This window comes from Pundamilia nyererei, unplaced genomic scaffold (genome assembly GCF_000239375.1).
Source record: "Pundamilia nyererei isolate P.nyererei 1_Seehausen unplaced genomic scaffold, PunNye1.0 scaffold00016, whole genome shotgun sequence".
Taxonomy (NCBI): Eukaryota; Metazoa; Chordata; class Actinopteri; order Cichliformes; family Cichlidae; genus Pundamilia; species Pundamilia nyererei.
Window position 1 is genome coordinate 4,366,994 of NW_005187417.1, and position 20,563 is coordinate 4,387,556.

The 20,563-nt window shown below is 41.3% G+C and overlaps 1 protein-coding gene across 1 annotated transcript; it reads right to left on the reverse strand.

The window, feature by feature from the left end:
* Positions 1 to 1,190: 1,190 nt before the first annotated feature.
* Positions 1,191 to 14,781, reverse strand: gtf3c4 (general transcription factor IIIC, polypeptide 4). Its single transcript, XM_005725606.1, has 5 exons — positions 14,459 to 14,781; positions 6,855 to 8,591; positions 5,423 to 5,553; positions 4,872 to 4,960; positions 1,191 to 1,382 (listed from the first exon to the last, which is right to left on the reverse strand). Exons 1-5 carry the CDS (start codon positions 14,747 to 14,749, stop codon positions 1,318 to 1,320), a joined length of 2,313 nt encoding a protein of 770 aa, XP_005725663.1. The 5' UTR covers positions 14,750 to 14,781; the 3' UTR covers positions 1,191 to 1,317.
* Positions 14,782 to 20,563: the final 5,782 nt, after the last annotated feature.

The window sequence follows — 20,563 nt, forward strand, 5'->3', positions numbered from 1 at the left end:
AATGTGGGCTTAGGAAAATAAAGTAAAAAGCTTCCCTTTCATGAGCTCCCGAGAGTTTGGAGCAGAGCTGCCTCCTCTCTCCTTGCCCGGGGGCAGGCTATCATCTCTGGTGACACCAGAGGAAGGGCAGCCCCAACCCCGCCCCTGTCGGACCTGGAGATGTAAGGCCGCAGTGGAGAAGAGGCTCTGCTGCCGGCCTGGTCTCTCAGCTCCGGCTTCCTCTTTGATCACCAGCAGCCGACCTCCATGTCTCCACAACAAGGAGGAGGGCCAGATAACACGCTGCTGAGCCTGTAACCCCACCCTGCAGCCCTTGTTCTCTCCAAATATGAAAAAAGGGTTAATTGTATTTAACAATATGCTCTCTATCCTAACACCCCCCGTCTCCATCACCTCCACCCTCCCGTCCTTGATTAGAATTAGAATCACATCTGGCGCCATGTTCTGTCCCTCATTACTGCTGAATCTCATTACAACGGGCTCCCGTGGGAGGGACGCGCTGGGTTTTTAAGCACACTTTTTGCTTTCTTTCTGCCTCTTGCTCATCTCATCTGCCTCGCCGCTTCTTCTCTTCTACGTTTACATTAGCGGAAGTCCTCATCTGAGAGAATGACTGAGCACCACCACCCTCCATCTCCTCCTCCCAGAGCTTGGAAATTGTTTTACAGTGCCAATTAAAGTAGGTATGTTGAGTTTCTTCCAGAGTATGTATTATTCAGAGTGTATTATTTGTTGCACTCAAAAAAAAAAAAAAAAAAAAAAGAGGAGAAGAAGAAAAAACCCACTAAAATAGGACTCGCAGAGTAAGTTCCACTTACTTGCAATAAAAACTACACCAAAGGTTTGGAAATAGAGTCAACATGAGGAAAATGAGGGAGCTTATTTATGGCGCCCTGAAGTCCTACTGAATAATAAAAGCCTCCACATATAACCACATTTTAAACTTTGTTTCTGAGCATCTCTGTCCAAACACTGCTCTGAGTGGGAATTCGCTTTAGATGAGGGGTGGAAAATAAAGAAATGTGTAAAGTTTGACTCCAAAATGTTTTACCTCGGTAAAATATTAATTTAAAACTTTAGAGGCAGGAAGCACACACTGCACACTTTGTAACTGGAGTGAAATAAGAGTTTCAACAAATATTCAAAGCATTTTATTTGCTCTTTTAACATACAAATATAAAGTAATAAAAACATGAACAAAACATATAAAATTAAGAAAGAAAAAAGCAGTGATGTCTGACAAGATTGGACCCGGTGTCAGAGCGGCGAGCTCTGAAGGTCGCGGGGAAGCCCTGAGGTTTTAATGATCGTTTAGCTCTAGATCATCGGCGAGTCGCAGAGCGTGCAGGGTGCCTGCAGTATCTTCTTTATCCACTCTGGATCTGTGGGGAAACAAAACAACTTCTGTTTGTGCTCAAGATTACGAACAACAAATTCATTTAATGTGGTTATGTATATATTAATATCAGAGACTTTGAAGGGTGACAGGAGTACAATTTAAGACCCCCCCCCCAAAAAAATGGCCTCATTAAGCACTACGAGTATACAATTGAGCACAAACTAAGGGCATGTGCAAACTTACCACTGGATTCATTAAATGTGCACACTGGCCAATTTGTTCTCACTGCCATGCATATGTTACAGGATCGTTCTACAAACACAGTCGTACTCTCGTTATTTGCAATCTGCGTAGTGCCACACCCCTTTTCTCTATATAAGAAACACAAAAATCGATAATGTTCTTGTCCACTAAAGCAATAAAAGTGGGACAATCAATAGTGCACACCATTCCTAAGAAAAGGATGTGGCTAAATAATAAACATTTTTAGTAAGTAAGTATACAAGTGAGGTTTGAGCTGGAACAGCAGAGGTAATGTGTTGTGCCCTCGAGACACGAACTGTAGTTCAGACAAAGAAAGAAAAGGTTTGATATCAAAAGATGGGGAGAAGTAGGTGATGAGATACAATAAAAATGGACTGCAATGGAACGCAAACGTATTTAATAATTGTGTAATAACCATTTTTATATGCTGAGCATTCAAAACTGGGGTATGATCACTATTGTTTGTGAACTCTACATTTTTATTTGTGTTTTGTTGAGTCTTCATTAGTGGTACTGGGAGGCCGGCCTATTCTAATACGTTATATAAAAGTACGCATACATTAAGCTGAAGCTTTATCCTGCACATTCACAGTTGTTATTCAGTGTCATTTACATTAATTAAAATACATTACAATTCATTGTTAGTGTGCATGCATAGTCTAATACCAAAGCACCAAAAAGAAAAATTCAGGTGAGAAAATATGGATGAAAAATTAACAAACTTAGCCCTAAACTTTTCACGACACACCACAATTAAGTGAGCCGCCCCTTGCACACTTGCACTTCCTGTAATGAGAGCATGCTTCTCTCCTGCTGCTTTCTACACGCAAGACAGGACAAGTGTAAGCGATGGTCAGTCTGCATTGTCTTCCAACATTTGTTAGAAGTAATGCGAAGGAAACGGCTTACTTTTCTAAAACATCTATAACATTTGTCAGAGTTTTTGACCACTGGTTAAACAAAAACATCTATGCTTGAGTAAATTAACCCGCAATGAATAAAACGGGTTAAAAATTGTATTTATCCCACTGTACAATACTGAAAAAACAAATTTTAACCTCATGTTTGCTATTGACGTAGAAGTATAGAACAGGGCTTTCTAATGAAGTATGTGAGAGATAAGAAATGACTAAATTAGGAAGTTTACTGTGAAAGTGCATTATCTCACACTCATCAGTGAGGCAGGACTTAGGGGAAAAGAAAATTCTTCTTTGTGATCCCAAAACACCCACGACTAAAGTTAGATCTCACAGACATGATGTGCAGTGGCTCAGCTGGGGAAACGGCCTCCTGTCTGCTGCACAGACTGTAGTGTCTCGGGCATATTCAAGATGGCAACATGGCTGGTTTGTTTATCTCTAATTATTTAATGCCATATATTTAATATTAATGTAGGTTTTTTTGTCTTTTGCTGTCAGACATAGAGCTTCTAAATTGTTTTTAAGAATTTCATGTATAAAAGGGTTTTTATTCCAAACAGAAACTGCTGTGATAATAATAAAAATTGTGAAATAGGAACTATAAAGAAGGCAAACATCCTAAAGATGTTTTTAGACAAGTGGGGGGTGATGCTGATTTTGACAGATGCCACAACTGCACAGACCTGTCACTCATTAGCTCAGATAGGCTGGGATGACCAGCAGAGCTGCCCCTCAGGCAGGTTTGATAAAGACCTGAGATCATTTTTCCCCCTGCAGGAACACAGAGCCTGCTCTTTTCCCACTTCTGTGTTTATGTAGAATAATATATTTTTTTCTCATTTGTATCATTATTGAGCTTACCTCCACCCATTTATAGGCTATTATGATGATGTGTACATTACATGTCATAGAGACATGTACTGTAAAACCAATGCAGAGCAAAGATCTCTAACTTACAAATATATCCGAACATAAATATGTAAGAGGGTTTCCAAATCATACTTTCCCCAAATCCAATTAAAGAAACTGAAATACTGGACACAATGACCACAGACAGAAATCTTCTTAATCAGTTTGAGTAAATAGTAAACGTCTGATAATCAGATTACTTAGATGCAATAAACGTTCCACAGACTCACCGAGGCTTTCTGCGTTTCAGGCTTTTTAAGACCATTAAAAGAATGCAAATTATTACTCTAATGGTCAAAATATAAATAAGGCATGAGGAACGTATGGTATGAGGAAAACAATTATAAAGATAACAATTATTTGTTAGCATACAGTACAATTCCCCTATGTTTAAGCAGTATATTTAAATCCTAAATTCTAATGTTACAATTGTGTACTGTAATGACTCCTTATCAGAATCGATGTAGAGCTCGTACCTAATGAGTGAGCAGCAGCCAGCAATGTCACTGTGGTCGGGACACCCCCAGACTGATACAGAAACCTTTGCTGGCTTGCCTGCACAGTCGACTGCGGGCTCGAGACAATACTTAAGGCTTTTGTAAACTTAATTCTTTCCTTTAGGACTTTTATGAGGAAACAGAATGCAATCATTATTTCAGATATAAAGGCAATCAGAAAACATGTTTACATGCATTATATAGTAATGATGTATGTAATGCATTCATCTCCTCTTTCATCCCGCAGCTCTGCTGTCACACCTGTGTTTCTGTTTACAGTCTGTTGTGAACAGGCTGATTAGAAATCCATCTAACTGTACACATGGCAGTGGAAATCAGCTTTCCACTGCCAACAGGTTTTTCTAATCCAGGTTATCGTTTACTTAAGAAATCAGGACTAACGTGTCTCCTCCTCACTGGAACCTCGGATAGTTTTGTTTTTTTCTCCTCTGAGTATCAAAGTATTAACCCCTTCAGTAATTCACAAGCACAAGCAAAAAGAAAAAAAGTAGTCACCCGTTCTGTTAATTGCATTGTTGCACGTGCATGTCAGTGCACATTTCTACCCTCCTACTGAGCTGACCGACCTTAAAGAAGTCATGCAAAGATCACTTACTCCCGCTCCAGCATTCAGAATCCCCCAGCTACACATTTCAAGTCCTAGCCGAGAAAGTGACAAGACTGAGCTTTGTGACCAGTAACTCAACTCTTGCCTTATAAGAAAATACAAAAGCACACTGGCTAAAAAGAAAGAAAAGACGCTGTGCTAATTTCTGCAATCAGTCACAGTTAATAAGTATTATGTTTGTGTGGCTCAGTCATCCAACATGTCGAGCATTGATCCGAGCGGCAGAGGCTGATGTTGAAGGTGACAGGAGGAGACGGCTGATCGAGAGCGCGACTGTGAAATGGAGGTGGAGGGAGATGGAAAGTGGCGCTTACCCTCAGGCTCTGGCAGTCTGGCGATGCTATCCAGCAGGAGGCACCGTCTGAACGTCAGCGTCTGGCAGGCCTGGTATGACAACGCACACCTGGAGGAGACCGAAAGAAATACATTAGAGAGCTGGCTGCCAGGGACAGTCACACACACACACACACACACACACACATATACGCATTATAAAAGTAGAGCAGAAACAGTGCTGAGGTGCAGCTGACGGGCACAGATTTCCCCTCAGTGCCCACCAGAGGCACCACGTTCAAGCTAGAGAGCAGGCAGGAGAAATGTTTGACAGACGATATTTATGAGACGATGAGAGTGCTGCATGGGTAAATATCAGAAGGAAGGAGCCTTGATTACTGCTCCGAGAAGATAAATAAACCGTCAAAGAAGGCGTTCGGCATTGAGATTCAATTCATGTCCCAACGCTCAGGCTCAGCTGTGGCATCTGAACCAACGGTGCACCTACTCATCCTGTCAGGCTAAAGCTAAGAAAAACAACCATCCTTAGACGTTTTAAGTTTCTAAAGTTGTTCAAGAATTTTGTGCGTACCTGAGCCACATGTGTCCATTTTTACACATGGTTTGTTTGTGGTCTGTGAAGGGCAGCACATCCTGACACAGGCTGCAGCGCTCCGAGAACGTCTGCTTGTTCATCTTATTCTTGATGTGGCCAATCAGGACCTGAAGGACAAAGCATGCAGGACCAAAGGGTCTGAATGAAAGCAACCAATGCAAGCATTCCCAACTTGTATAGCGGAGGCAAAGAAGTCAAAGAAGTTTCTTCCACTGCAGCCTTACATCTAACAAGTATCCCCCTCCTACATATTTGCCAGACTTGCATGTTTCAGATAAACATAACCTGAGTAAATACAAAAGTTAGAAAATTTCCAAACCCTCTTGGAAAAAGTAGCCCCCTAAACTTACCTGGTTGCGCCACCCTTGACAACCATTGTAACTGCAATCAAACATTTGCAATAACTGGTAATGGGCTGGTTTCAGTCATTATGCAAATGTACAGTTTATAAAATTGAGGAAACCTGCAGTCAGCTGAGGCTACGTCCACACTAGCCCAGATAGATTTGAAAACGGCGTTTTTGTCTGAAAACGCTCCGCGTCCACACTAGCGTTTTCAGTCGTTTTCACAGAGTTGCGCGTCCACATTGAAACGGCCGAAAACGCTTACGTTCCAGTACTGCGCATGCGTGAAAAAAAGACGCTTTGGCCTTCCTCATTTCTGTCTGCCGTTTATTTACTTTCCGGCTCTTTCAAACGTCGCGGCAAAACGTCGAGGAAACGCACCGAGTTTTTTTAAATGGACTAACAATGAGGTGGAGTTGTTGCTGCATCAATCTTTGGAAATTTACTTACCTGGATGATTGAGAATGCATCACGACGAAAACTGGTAATGAGTTTAGTGAATTCTTAGCCAACTATTCTTTGTAATCAACCCGCACTGAAGGGTTTTCAAGCTAGGGTGGCCTGTTTATGGGCGTGCCAAAGCACCTCAATTGGATTTAGGTGCTTGGATTGGATTTTCTGGGTCATGAAGCAACAACAGAAGTAATTGGGGTCTGCAGTTCTTTAGATGCTGTTCTAGGTTCTTTTGTGACTTCCTGGATGAGTCTTTGATGAAATGTTTTAGTAGGCCGGCCACTCCTGGGAAGGTTTACTACTGTTCCAAATTTTCCTCATTTGTGGATCATTGCTCTCACCGTGGTTCACTGGAGTCCCCAAAGCCTAAGAAATGGTTTTGTAACACTGTCCAGAGTGATAGATGTCATTGAATTTGTTTCTATAATCTACAGGTTCTTTTCAAATGATCATGTAAAAACTCCTTCCTTTGACTACTACTAACATTTTTTAAATGATCTCAAACATTTAAGCTTTTCAAATACTTTTTACAGCGCTGTATTCAGGAAAACCAAACCAAAAGAACGTGCAGTGGTGTCTTAAGTAGAAAAAAATAACACGTGAGTCATTACCTCTGATGCTCTGTCGTTGGTGTCTTTAGAGAGATACTCCACCAGGCCACAGGTGGGTATGCTAATGTTCTCTGCTAGCCAGGTATTGAGGTACACCACCCCTAACACCTTCTTCATGTTTTCTCTCATCAAGTGAGTCTCTACAGTGTTCATCCAAGCCTGTACCTCTGCCCTTTGCTCCTCCTGATTTTCCTCCTTCTCCAGTTTTTCTCCTCCGGGCTCACCTTCCTCTTTCACAGCACCTTCTTTGTCTTCTCCATCCTCCTCTTCCTCATCTCTTATGAACACCTTGCTTCCCTCTTTTGCAGGTTTCCAGTTGTTTTCTGTGTTAGGTGACTGCAGTGACTGGTGAAGTATTCGTACCAAAAAGAGCTTGAACCGCCACAAGTAAGGAGAGTCCGCTTCCCGGATCTTTTGATCAAGCTCATCCTGCAGTGATGCAGGGATGGACTTGTTTTTCAAAATCTGCCACCTCACCAGGTCGAGCAGGTCGGCCATTTTATACAAGTTCTGCGTAGGAGACCTGAGCAACAACGCTGCTGCGGCTTCTGGAGTTTTTAAGGTCACAAAGTGAACCTGGTAAGTCCTGTTAACTGGATGATAGCCATCAACCATACCTTGCGTGCTGACAAGTGCAATATATGCTCCGTTGCGGCTCACTGCAATCCCGTGTATCCTCCTCCCCGTGAGGTTCTCTGGTCGCATCATTTCCTCCTGCTTAAATATTAAAGTGCTCTCTGTAAAAGTTGGCGTCAGCTTTTTAATCCACCCGTCTGTGGAACAAGTGTACACCGCGACACCTTGTTGACTGACCGCCAGGGAGACTACAGGAAGGGAGTGCAGCCCAGCCACGTGAGAGTTGTGTACATTTAGTCCAGCTGGGGAAATCACAAGTAAACACCAAAAGACGTAGCAGCCACGTGATGCGACGATGAGGCTGCAGCTGGATTTATGTATCGGGTGGATCATCGGGACACATTTGAGGTTTTCAACAGCGATTTCATCGCACTCCTTCCACAGGATGACGGGGTGTCGGAGGGTGAAGTACCCCTTCACTCCCGACAGGCTGACTGGCATGATCTTGACGGGTCCCACCTCACTGCCGACGATCAGGCCGCTCATGCGACGATCTGCGTTTTCATACTCCCACCACGCTAAGTCACTTGGTCTGGTCACGCCTGATTCGATGATGTCATAAAACGTGACATCTGCCCCGTCTGTAAAAGGCAACACAAACTTCCACAAGACGAGGTCACCGTTTTCCATCAAGACAGCGAGGAGGACCATCTCTAAGTCTACGCCCGTGTTGTCCGGCTGAACCTGTTTAATCGTGTAAATACTCGACCACTCCATTCTCAGTGGCGTCTGCATACGGAAACGCCGCTGCAGCTCGTCAAAGTCCTGTAAGTTAGTCTGCGGCAGCTTGTCATCCTTTCTGGCATAATTCCGCTCTTTTAGCCTCTCACTGTACTTTTTAGTAAGATCAACTAGCGTGTTCCACTCAAGACGCTTGTGGCTGTTATGAATGGTAAGTCTGTGGTCAAGCGTTAGGCAAGCGAGCAAGCAGCGTCCACTCGAGTCACAACCCAACGGAGACCAGCTGGCGTACTTTATTCCTTTGTGCACGCCTACTGATGGGTTGATCACGCTGTCGGCCAAAAATGCTTGCCTTACTGTGGGATCTGGATGTGTAGCGAACTTCACCATTGCTTCAGACAGCTCTACTGATGGCCCCACCTTAAAAGGCAAAAACAACATATATTTAAGGATTATAAAGTCAAGTTTGTTCTTAATTTCATGTGCAGAAATGTTTTATTTGATAAACCACCAACACTTCATCTGAAAAGCTGTGTGTTTACACTACTGCCATTTTTGGTGCTTTGACCAAATGTGAGGACTGAGGGTGGATCAGCAGAGTGGACATCCAATGAGCATACCCTGGATAATCCCGCTGACTCCAAAAAATGTCCATAATTGCCTAAATTAATTTGATGTTTTAATCCCCATGACTTGACCCATGAAATCAAACAGCAAAGTATTAACTTGGGTCAGAAAAGTAAGGCACAAGAGGGCTGATTTTCCCATAGATTCCCATACAAATATTATACACACGTGTTGCCCCTGCTGGCCATTGAAAATAAGGCCGGTTTAAAGCACTTTTGTATTGGCTTTACTATGATATTTTATATCATCAAGCCAACATGCCCCAGCCCTTCCTGTTTTGTTTTCTTACAGGTTGTCTCAGCTTGGGGGGGCCACTGTAACAACACCCTGCTACAGGCAGAAAACTGGTTCTTTATGCCAGACTTGCTCAGGCTACAAGGAACGTGCCATATCATAGCTTCTGCTATAACGCAGATATAAAATTTTCACGTGATATAAAAGCATCATATCTTGGTGTCAGTGACACAGGGATGGCACATGTTTACATTCCTATGCACCTACAACAACAGCACAAGAGCCACATCATCAGCCTCTGATGATGATTAAATACAGAAAAAAAGGAGCAACTTCAACAACATCCAAAAGAGCTGAATACTTTGCAAAATATGCAAGAAAACTATGCAAAGTGAGAGCAGAACAGAAGTAACGTCATCAGCTACAACTCAAGACCTACCACAAAGTCCTTAGAAATGTTGCAATATTGCAAAGATTTATCTCACATATAAATGCACTTATATATATATCATTTTTCTATGTGCACATCTGAATGTCAGTATGCACTGCTAGATGTTAAAAAAGCATTAGAAGCACTACATGTAATTAGCTGTAATGATCTCTTTTTAGCAATCATTTATTTCTTCTGTTAAGCAACAAAATCATCATCAGGTTTTAGCTTAATAAGTGGTATTTCCACAGAAAAGGCTAAAACTGTTACCAAAGCACTGATGATGCATTTTCTGTTCATCATCTAATGAAATAACCACCTAATTATTGCTGCTCTACAGCGAGTAAAACCTAGAAAAAGTTTTATGTCAACAAACTGGACAAACAGGATAGACGCAGTATAACCAAACAGACTGCAATGAATAAATTAGAGATATCTAAGTTTTGTTATCTCATTTTTTAATGCAGGATCATTTTAGGTAAATGGTGAACATCATGGCCCAGCTTCACCACAGAAAACAGCCTCCTGGGTGGCTGTACTATTATACAGACAATATCATGGCCTCTAAAAAAAACCAAGCCATGCTTTGTGAGCCACAGTCTACAGCTCCCAGCTCAGTACCTCCCATTAAAAAGCAGTTATTCATATCAGCCATTGACAGCTGGAAACCAACTTTGCCTGTCTGCCACCGTGCCTAGTGGATTATAAAATTCAGCTAGGTCCAACAATGTATCTGCCAAGTGGATTTTTGGACTGGAGACGAAACCTAAAAGCACTCATGTTTATACACAAGAGCAGCTGCGAAGAGACAAATTTACCACAACAAAATTGTTTCTCTCGTTTTTTTGTTTGTTTAAAATCAGCATTTGTATTCTATTACTTTGATTATCTTCCCTGCGCTTTAGTAAATAATGAAAATACAGAAACATTCACCACTGCCAAACTAATAGCACAAAAGTGAATATTAGCTTGGCTCCCTTTCTGAGACATGTGTACACAATTTGTTTAATGAGAAAACAAACATCAACACCGTTACAGGAGTAACACATATCAGTTTGTGATCACCTATTTATATGTTATTTATTTACTGAAGCAATGACTTTAATAATTTATGAGCAGTGATCATGCTCTGAAAGGTCTTGCACAAAGCTAATGGGTCAATAAGTTGAACACAATGCAATCTGTAACTGAGTCAGGGTTTTACTTTTGTTTGCTTCTGCAGACTGAAACAATTGGGAATGTGTTACAAGCCATTTTTGTGCTTCAGGCCTGTAATGTGACGAAAGTGAAAACTTCATACACCTTCATTTAAAGGGGCTTCACAAAAATACTGCATCAACTGTTTAGAGCGGTCCCCAACCTTTTTTGCGCCACGGACCGGTTTATGCCCGACAATACTTTCACGGACCGGCCTTTAAGGTGTTGCGGATGAATACAACAAAATAAAACTAGTACCGGTACCGAAAAAAGAAGATTTATTCATAACACACGCGAAAAGACCAAGGAAAACCGAGTTAACGATAAAAACGATAACAAAATAACGCTGAAAACCGATAAAAACCCTGAAAACCACACATTTCACACCTGAGCCTCAACTCTCGCGGCCCGGTACCAAACGACTCACGGGCCGGTACCGGTCCGAGGCCCGGGGTTTGGGGACCGCTGGTTTAGAGTACAGCCATTTTTAAGCACTGTCGCCCAAATCGCAGTTTCATGTCACTGGCAAGCAGTTTCATGGCCAGGGGAGACCTGTTCCTTTGTTATTTCATAACAAATTAAGCAAATCGAGGATATGGAGTTCTGCTGTTCAGAGGTGCCCATGCAAGTTAAAGAAAGAATTACTAGGTTGAAAAATAAAACAAACGTAGCAGAGATACAAAAAAAACCCCAAAAACTTCAGCAGTGGCCAAATCCAAATCAGTAACCTGGTGCATTCTTAAAAAGAAAAAATGCACTGCCCAACTCAGAAACAAAAAGACCAAAGATGACATCATGAAGTTCAAGACGACAAAATTAATTCCAAGGTCTAGAAAAACCAGCACTTAGCTGAGTCAAGAACATTCGCTTGCCATTGTGAAAGTCTAAAATCAAGAGACGCCTTCATGAATGCAAACACAAAGGGTTTAATACAGGGTGCAAACCACAAAAACCTATGGGCCCAACTGTATGTAAAGCTCTGATCACAAGAGGAGACATGAGGGAGACTGAGGGAAGAACCTAAGAGTTTATTTATTTCCCACATTCATTTATGAATATGAAGCAATGTTTGAAAATCTCGTTTAGAAACAACATTAAACAGCTGATTTAGTCTACCTTGATTAGTAGACATAAGTGGACAGATGTGAGCTAGTTAGCTGTACCCTACATGACAGCAAGACTAGTTACATGGTGGAAAAGCAGGGCCTTAAACAGCTGGTTAAAAAGCTCAACCGAAGATAAAACATCCCAGCAAGAAAACATTTTTTTTCTGTTTTATGATGTGACAATATTGCAAAGCTCCTGAAGAGTTTCAAGGCTAGTTGCTCTTAAGGTCAACTGTTTAGCAGTTATACTCTCTTTTGTTCCTCGGTTAATGAATGACTGTCTTGCAGTGTATTTAGTATAGCTATAAGAGTAGCTATTAACCTTGGTTAACATGGTTTGAGGCAGTTATAGTTAACTCTTCCTGTTTTCCTTTATATCCATATATACAGTGGCTTGCAAAAGTATTCGGCCCCCTTGAACTTTCCCACATTTTGTCACATTACAGCCACAAACATGAATCAATTTTATTGGAATTCCACGTGAAAGACCAACACAAAGTGGTGTACACGTGAGAAGTGGAACGAAAATCATACATGATTCCAAACATGTTTTACAAATAAATAAGTGAAAAGTGGGGTGTGCGTAATTATTCAGCCCCCTTTGGTCTGAGTGCAGTCAGTTGCCCATAGACATTGCCTGATGAGTGCTAATGACTAAATAGAGTGCACCTGTGTGTAATCTAGTGTCAGTACAAATACAGCTGCTCTGTGACAGCCTCAGAGGTTGTCCAAGAGAATATTGGGAGCAACAACACCATGAAGTCCAAAGAACACACCAGACAGGTCAGGGATAACGTTATTTAAAGCAGGCTTAGGCTACAAAAAGATTTCTCAAGCCTTGAACATCCCACGGAGCACTGTTCAAGTGATCATTCAGAAATGGAAGGAGTATGGCACAACTGTAAACCTACCAAGACAAGGCCGTCCACCTAAACTCACAGACCGAACAAGGAGAGCGCTGATCAGAAATGCAGCCAAGAGGCCCATGGTGACTCTGGACGAGCTGCAGAGATCTACAGCTCAGGTGGGGGAATCTGTCCAAAGGACAACTATTAGTCGTGCACTGCACAAAGTTGGCCTTTATGGAAGAGTGGCAAGAAGAAAGCCATTGTTAACAGAAAACCATAAGAAGTCCCGTTTGCAGTTTGCAACAAGCCATGTGGGGGACACAGCAAACATGTGGAAGAAGGTGCTCTGGTCAGATGAGACCAAAATGGAACTTTTTGGCTAAAATGCAAAACGCTATGTGTGGCAGAAAACTAACACTGCACATCACTCTGAACACACCATCCCCACTGTCAAATATGTTGGTGGCAGCATCATGCTCTGGGGGTGCTTCTCTTCAGCAGGGACAGGGAAGCTGGTCAGAGTTGATGGGAAGATGGATGGAGCCAAATACAGGGCAATCCTGGAAGAAAACCTCTTGGAGTCTGCAAAAGACTTGAGAGGTTCAGCTTCCAGCAGGACAACGACCCTAAACATAAAGCCAGGGCAACAATGGAATGGTTTAAGAAAAAAAAAAAGTCTGGAATCATGTATGAATTTCGTTCCACTTCTCACGTGTACACCACTTTGTGTTGGTCTTTCACGTGGAATTCCAATAAAATTGATTCATGTTTGTGGCTGTAATGTGACAAAATGTGGAAAAGTTCAAGGGGGCCGAATACTTTTGCAAGCCACTGTATCTATCCCCTGCACACGCCTAAACCTTTCAGTATGACTTTGCTAAGCTACGAACCGCACAGTTTGATGGATTGTCGGAGCATTACGGCTAACGTAGGCAGGAGCCTCGCGGAGTGATCTGTACTGCGCTTCGATATATTACCGTATTGTGCGTGTATGACGTCTTTTTAAGTTTTGTGGATATTATACAAGGTTATGCTGAGGATATGTCGGCCAATTTCCACTAGGTTTGGTTAAACTGTCAGCAAGGAATTTGCATTTCCACTGTTAATGTTTATATAACTTTAATGCACATAAAAAAACAGCTGCTTGTTTAAGTGAAAATACATTGATGGGTTTTGTTTTTTTTGCACTAATAAAGTTGTGGAGTTGTAAAGTATTTTGTCTAGTGTCAATTATATCATCAATTATATTGTTATCGCAAATTTTCAAATGTATATCGTGATAAATATTTTTGGTCATATTGCCCTGCTCTACACCAGTCTCCCTCTCACTCACACATGTATTATGTCTTTCCTCTTTGCTCCACAGTATACCTCCACCTCTCCAGGCTCTCTTCCACCTGCTCTTTACTCTCGCAATGTCATTGCAAACATCACAGTCCACGGAGATTCCTGACTGACATTATCAATCAATCTGTCCATCACCACTGCAAACAAGAAGGGGCTCAGAGCAGATCCCTCGTGCATGTCCTGCACCACCCCCACATACTTCTCTGCTACTCCGGACTTCCTCATGCAGCACAACAGTTCCCCACTCTGTACTCCTACGTTTTCAAACAAAAACTAAACTAGCCCAAACTAAACTAAAATTTAAAAAATAAATAAGTAAAATAAAGGTGAGCTTCCCGCAGAAGTTATTGTTTCCCAATCAAAACAGTGGAGCACGTGACTTGTAAACACCACATCAGCTCAGTAAGCTAAAGCTACAGAGCTGCATGGGTTCTGATATTTCCCTCTTATAACGTGTTGGTGTTAGCAGGTAACAGGCGACTGTATGCGGTCGCTTACCCGCAGTTTGTATTCCTCGGCTGGGACGGGGATTGAAGTCCTGTGCAGCGTTAGGTCCTGTTTGTTGTTGTGGACGTCGCACACCAGCTCCATCACCGCCAGGGAACTGGAGGTGCACACAGCCAGGCGGTGGTCCTGCGACCACGAGAGAGGCTGGAGTCCGCTGACCGGGGCAATGAGAGGAACGACGGGCTCCCGCTTGACCGACACATCCTCCGCTTCTGGTTCAGTCTTAATGACTACGTTTTTGGGCAGGGTGTGCACCGAATCACAGGTACTGGCAGCCGCCATGTTTTCTGGGCGGCGGAAGTGACGTCAGACAAGCGCGGGAGGAGAAAAGTGAGGAGCTTCCTCCGCCGATTATAAAATTGACTTTTATCAAGTCATTTAGCACACATAATAATAATGAAATAAATAATAAAATAATAAGAATAAAAAAACATTAAAAATAAAAATTCAGCAACATTAACATCAAGTGACAAAATAACCGAAACACTACATTTCACTGTAAAGAAAAGGTATGTATTGTCTAAGAAACATACCTTTCCATAATGCTTTAAAACACTGCTAATAAATTAAAGCATCAAAAATGCTTTTATATGATTTTTATATGCATGCTTTTTATTATTTGCAATTCACAAGAAAATGTTCATTAATCCCTTTCATATTTTGCCACATTGTGCTTAATTATAAATAAAAGTCAACTGTCTGGCTTGTACAGTTAGTAATATTTTTTTAAGCTCAAGTGAAAATGTAATTGCTTAAAAAGGGAGTAAAAGGGACTCTTGCTGCAAAGTAAAGACATGTTATTGGGTGCAAGCTGTGACCTATCATGTTATACCAGATCAATACATGTTATTAAACTTACACAGGGAGCTTTCTTTGACCATGATACACTTAATCTCTGCTAAGGCTGTAAGAATCTTTGACTTGAAGGCATTAAGAGGGCTCAAGAATTGCAAAATTGTCTCTTACTTGTCCAATACACATTCACTGGCCACTTTCTTAGGTATATCTGTTCAACTGCTTGTGAACACAAAAATCAGTACATTTAAGCACGTAGACACGGTCAAGATGACCTGGAAGTTCAAACTGACATCAAAATTTTTAAAAAGTTCATTTACTTTGAGTGAGGCATGGTTGTTGGTGCCTGAAAAGCTAGTCTGAGTATTTCAGAAACTGCTGATCTATTGGGATTTTTCTATACAAACATTTTGGAGAATGCTCAAAATAAAAAGAGAGACTATCCAGTGAGCTGAAGTTCTCTGGGTGAAAATGTATTATTGATGTCAGAGGTCAGAAAGGACAGACAGCTTTGAGCTGACAGGAAACAGTAAGGCAACTCAAAACCCATCTAAATATCTTCAGTCATATTTAGACAATACACAGACTTACATTAAGATGATGTATGCTAAACAGGCTGAGCTTCTTATTACAGTATCAAGCAACAAAAAATAAATAAAAATGTTGCCTCAGAGCAGACACAGCTTAATCTAAAACAGATGTGAAACCGCAGCAAAACTATATGTAAAAGATTGCAAATTTTGATTTTTAACCTTGTCAAAACTAAATAAATAAATAATAGCAGTGTAGTGATAGCTGGCATGCTGTCACCACATCTTCAGTACCACTGTAACAACGCTTTATAAGGAATATTTAAATTTCTAATCTGGATATATTTTTGTCTGTTCTGTGTAGGCTCGCTGTTGCCTCGCAGCCTTGGGCAGTTTGTCAGGACTTGAACTAATTCGATTAGATTAGATGAAACTTTAATGATCTCCATGGGGAAATTTTGTCATGTGTGTGACACATTCATTCAAAAAGGGTATGTTGAAATAGCGCTGGCACTCCACAGTGACATATTCATTCAGCTAGCCCGAGCACTGACAGGCACGGCATTAGTCACTTCATTTGTCTGCGTGTGGTGATTTGTCACCAGGAGAGATCATTAATGGCCACTAATTAATAAAAATATGAAACCTGTCCCTTTCTTGGTTGATGGCTCAGGTATGTATCAGCACGCCGTGTGTGATGAGTCCCTGGCCACTCCTGGACCAGTCAAAGGTCAAGCTGCTGCAATCAGATGCAGAGCTGGATAGTCCCAGACAGACAGACAGTAATTTGTTACAGCCCCTCACATGAAAGCTTCTCTCGCAGTAGCTGCCTGACTCTCAGCAAGATGACAGCAGGATTTCAACAGACAGAGTTATTTGTCACAAAACAAATCGTTACAAATCTGTGAGACAAATACAGAATAGCGCGCCCACCATGTTTTAATCTCTCATTTTTCTGTCTTTTGTTTCGATAATCGAAATGAATAAATGAACGGGGACCATGATATGTTTCATTCTTAATGAAGCGTGTAGTGAATGAATATTTTACACACCTGCTGTGTGTCTTTGGTGGGTTTTGACTGGGGACCCAGTCCCAGCCCTCGATGTATGAATGTTGGATTAAACATTCATCAAATGCTGTCACAAAAACTTTATCCGCTCCTGTCAACCACATATAAGGATGGAAACATTGCCAAGCACAGGCCAAAGAAGCCCAGCCATGATTTGAACCTAAGCCTCTGCTTCACTCGTTGTGTGGTGGTGGAATTATTTAGGCTGCTCTGGACCCATGTCTTAAGGTATATAGGTTAGGTAGTGTGGGTTTAAGGATATGGATGGGTCAGCTCAGGTCAATCCTCTGCATCTCTAATATCCACCTGCTGTCTTGTTATTGCCTGCAGGTTTCTCCCCGGCCTTTCAACCCTCAGTAGATCACATCCTCTGCTGTTTGCTGGCTCAGAGTGTCAGTGGAGCTGCTTACATGTATCTTGCGAAGAGGCCCGCAGGGACATTTTGATGCATGGTTCATCATACATGTTTTAATCATTCAGTCTTTCAGACACCTCCCTGGAGGAGGCTGCTGCAGCACGTTACCAAGCACACACAATTAGTGATATAATCATGATGATGATAATGAAATGTATTTAGAGCATGTCAGCGTGGTTCATTCTGTTCGGGGAGACATTAGCAGGATTGTAGCCCCAGAAAAGCCTCAACGCTGGGGCTCCTGGCGCTCTCTCTCTCTCTCTCTCTCTCTCTCTCGAGACTGGCAGAGCCCGGCAGGTTGCCACGTCACAGATTAGCAGTCATAGCGGTCGACCTGGCACTCTTTCTGCGCTGTCAACTGCGAAAGCCTCACCTGACAGGTGTTGTTCCCAATCAGTGCTCCTCTGCTGCCCTCCTTACTGTCCTTGGGGCAAGAAGGGATGAGGAAGTCTCTTTTCGACACTTTATGCACCCTGACAGCCTCTTTTTTAGCAATGTGGGCCTTCATATACCAAAAAAAGCAAGAGCAAATCCCCCCCTTACTGAAAAACCATTGATATCATATCAGTGGCATCAGTAGAAAACACAGTGGTGCCCTTTTATTTAGCTCCCCTCAGGGATGCTCAGTCTTTTGTTAAAGGTCAAGGCGATAGGATTTCAGCATCAGAGGTTTCAGTGCATGAGCAATTGTACAGGCTGTGAACTGTTTTAACCAACCCCGAACAAAACAGTGATGATAGTAATAATAGTAATAATAATACCAGATGGCCAAACCAAACATATAAAGGTTGTGAATGCATGAAATAAGAATTTGGTGTCTTTTGAATCTCTTACTTAGTCCAGTTTAAAATGATGCCTGTAGGGGTGTAATTCAAGTGTTTTTTTTACTTAAAAATATTCTTAATTAATTTCATTATTTTTAAGATTATCATTTTCAAAGCAGAGATACATAAAGGAGCTTATGATAAGTATCACTGTTTAGCTTGCAGTGTAACTGTAGAAGAGGCCCTAACTGCTGATGCAGAAAAGATACCCCAAACCACGACTCTGCCTCCTCCAAATGGACTTCTCACACTTTGGACACATTTCTCTAATTTTCTTAACATATATAATATAATAAAAATCAAATTAACACAAGGCGGCTGCATGCATGACACTGGATGCTAGGTGGCTCCTGGCTAAATATTGAGAGGACTGTCATTTTAAAATTTGAATCGTTTAAGAACTGGAAAAACTACACTCTCTTACAATTGCTTCAAGGGTCATTCTGTCAGTCTTTACCTGTAAAACAACCACGAGCTCGCCATCTTTCAAAGTGATTGATATTAGTTTTAGGGCAAAAAGGAAATTACGACCAAGTGCAAGGCTTCCATCTGTGAAGTGTCCCAAAGAGTTCATTTAAAAGCTTCTAATTTGAGGGTTAAAAAAATAATTGTGATGTGCAATATTTGCAGTTTTGATATTCCCCTCAGCTTGACCCCCCAGTTGATGTTAGGATAATTTTAAATTATCCTAACATCAAATTAAGATCAAATTCAGGATAATGTAAGTTGTTGTCTAATTTTGAGTAATTTTGAATTGTAGTTTTCACTAGTTTTTAATCTATTAACTGATATTAGAGAGAAACCCAAGCTATTTAAAAGAAAAAATGTTGCAGTTATACTTTGAACTAACATTTTATTTGCTGGTGAACATATAAAATGCTGCACACATATGTATATAAAGTACTGCAGGTTTTGTAGTATGCCTTCTGTGCATTGCTGCACGCTGTGTAAATGATGCATGGCTCAGACTTTCCTGACTAAATTATGAGAGGACGTATTGATCCAAGCACTACCTTAAAGCAGTACCTAGCAAGAGTTGCCATCATTTCAATAAGAAGAAATGAGATGTGGGCCAAATTTGCAGGTTAGATTTGAGAATCATCTGTTAATGTCTTGTGATAGCCTCTGACATTGCTAAGCCATTTGTTCTGAAAAAACCTCCCTGAGAAGACCTCATATAAGAATTATTAGGTTATATAGGGGGAGGTTTGGTCTGAAGTCACTTTTGTCAGTTAAACCACATTTTAATATTTATTTGGTTCTAAAGTTTTTCTTTTCTTTGACTTCATACTTGATTGGATTGGATTGAAATGTACTTATTTACTTATTATGTAGCATTCCCAAAATAAGTAAAATGCTTTGGACAGTCAGTAGACGATGCACTTTTTCGACTGGCTGAAAAGCATTTAGAAAGCATTTAGAAAAAAAAATGCATATGCAGGTTTTTGTTACCTAGGTATTCTACATGCTGTCTTCTAGCCAAAGGTTTGAAGAAGAAGGGGTAAAGCTAAAGGCTATGGCTCAACTCGGTGGGTAAGTAGCTACCTAGCTAGCTTAATTGCTGCCTATGCTAAGCATCTGACCAGACTTGCTTTTTCTTGAACTTTTTTTTTTCTGAAGAAAAATTACACGTGTCAATATTACAAACTCCATGATAGTTGATTTAATTCTGAGGCTTTGGCCTTAGGCTTTCATCTTATTATACTGTGAAGACTCTATTGAACACATGCAGAACAATGCCTTCTGTGTTTTCTATTAAACCCAAACAATGTTTTATTGGCTTTATATTGTCCACAGATATATCTTTATTGGCATGTTCTGACTTTGTGCAGAGGAGGAAAGCAAGGAGTAATTTAGAAATGATCACTTACAGTAATGTGAAAAACATTGAAACAGTCCTGTAAAAAAACATCTAAACACAACCCATGATTCAACAGCTTGTAGAACCATCTTTAACAGAAATAACACGGACCGACTGTTTTCTTTATGACTTCTCTCACATCATCACAGACGGATTTTAGCCCACTTTACTTTACAACATTGCCTCAGTTCTTTGAGATCTGTGGGTATTCATTTATGCACAGCTCATTTAAGGTCCCAACACATGATTTCTGGACTTGCCAGACTGAGCCATTGCAACACCTAGACTCTTTTAGTTTTTTTAGTCAGTCTGATGTAGATTTGATTAAGACAGACAGGCTCACATTCGACTTTCAAATGACTTGGTATACAGAGGAGTTCATGTTTGACTCAAAGTGACAAGGTCCTGTGGCTGTAAAACAAGCCTAGTCTCTGTGGACTGTGATGTTTGCAGAGGGCATTGTGATCTGTAGTGAGACTAGGTGGAGTGGAAGAGACCCTGAAGAGGTGGAGGTATGCTATAGAGAGAAGAGGAATGAAAGTCAGCAGAAGAAAGACAGACTACGTGTGTGTGTGTGTGTGTGTGTGTGTGTGTGTGTGTG

What these genes read in the sequence shown, in the direction of transcription:
- gtf3c4 (XM_005725606.1), bottom strand. Translation starts at nt 14,749, where the DNA reads ATGGCGGCTGCCAGTACCTGTGATTCGGTGCACACCCTGCCCAAAAAC. An exon ending in CCGAGGAATACAAACTGCGG is followed by an intron (nt 8,592 to 14,458) that starts GTAAGCGACCGC and finishes TTGCCTTTTAAG; the next exon opens with GTGGGGCCATCAGTAGAGCT. An exon ending in AATGGACACATGTGGCTCAG is followed by an intron (nt 4,961 to 5,422) that starts GTACGCACAAAA and finishes GGTCTCCTCCAG; the next exon opens with GTGTGCGTTGTCATACCAGG.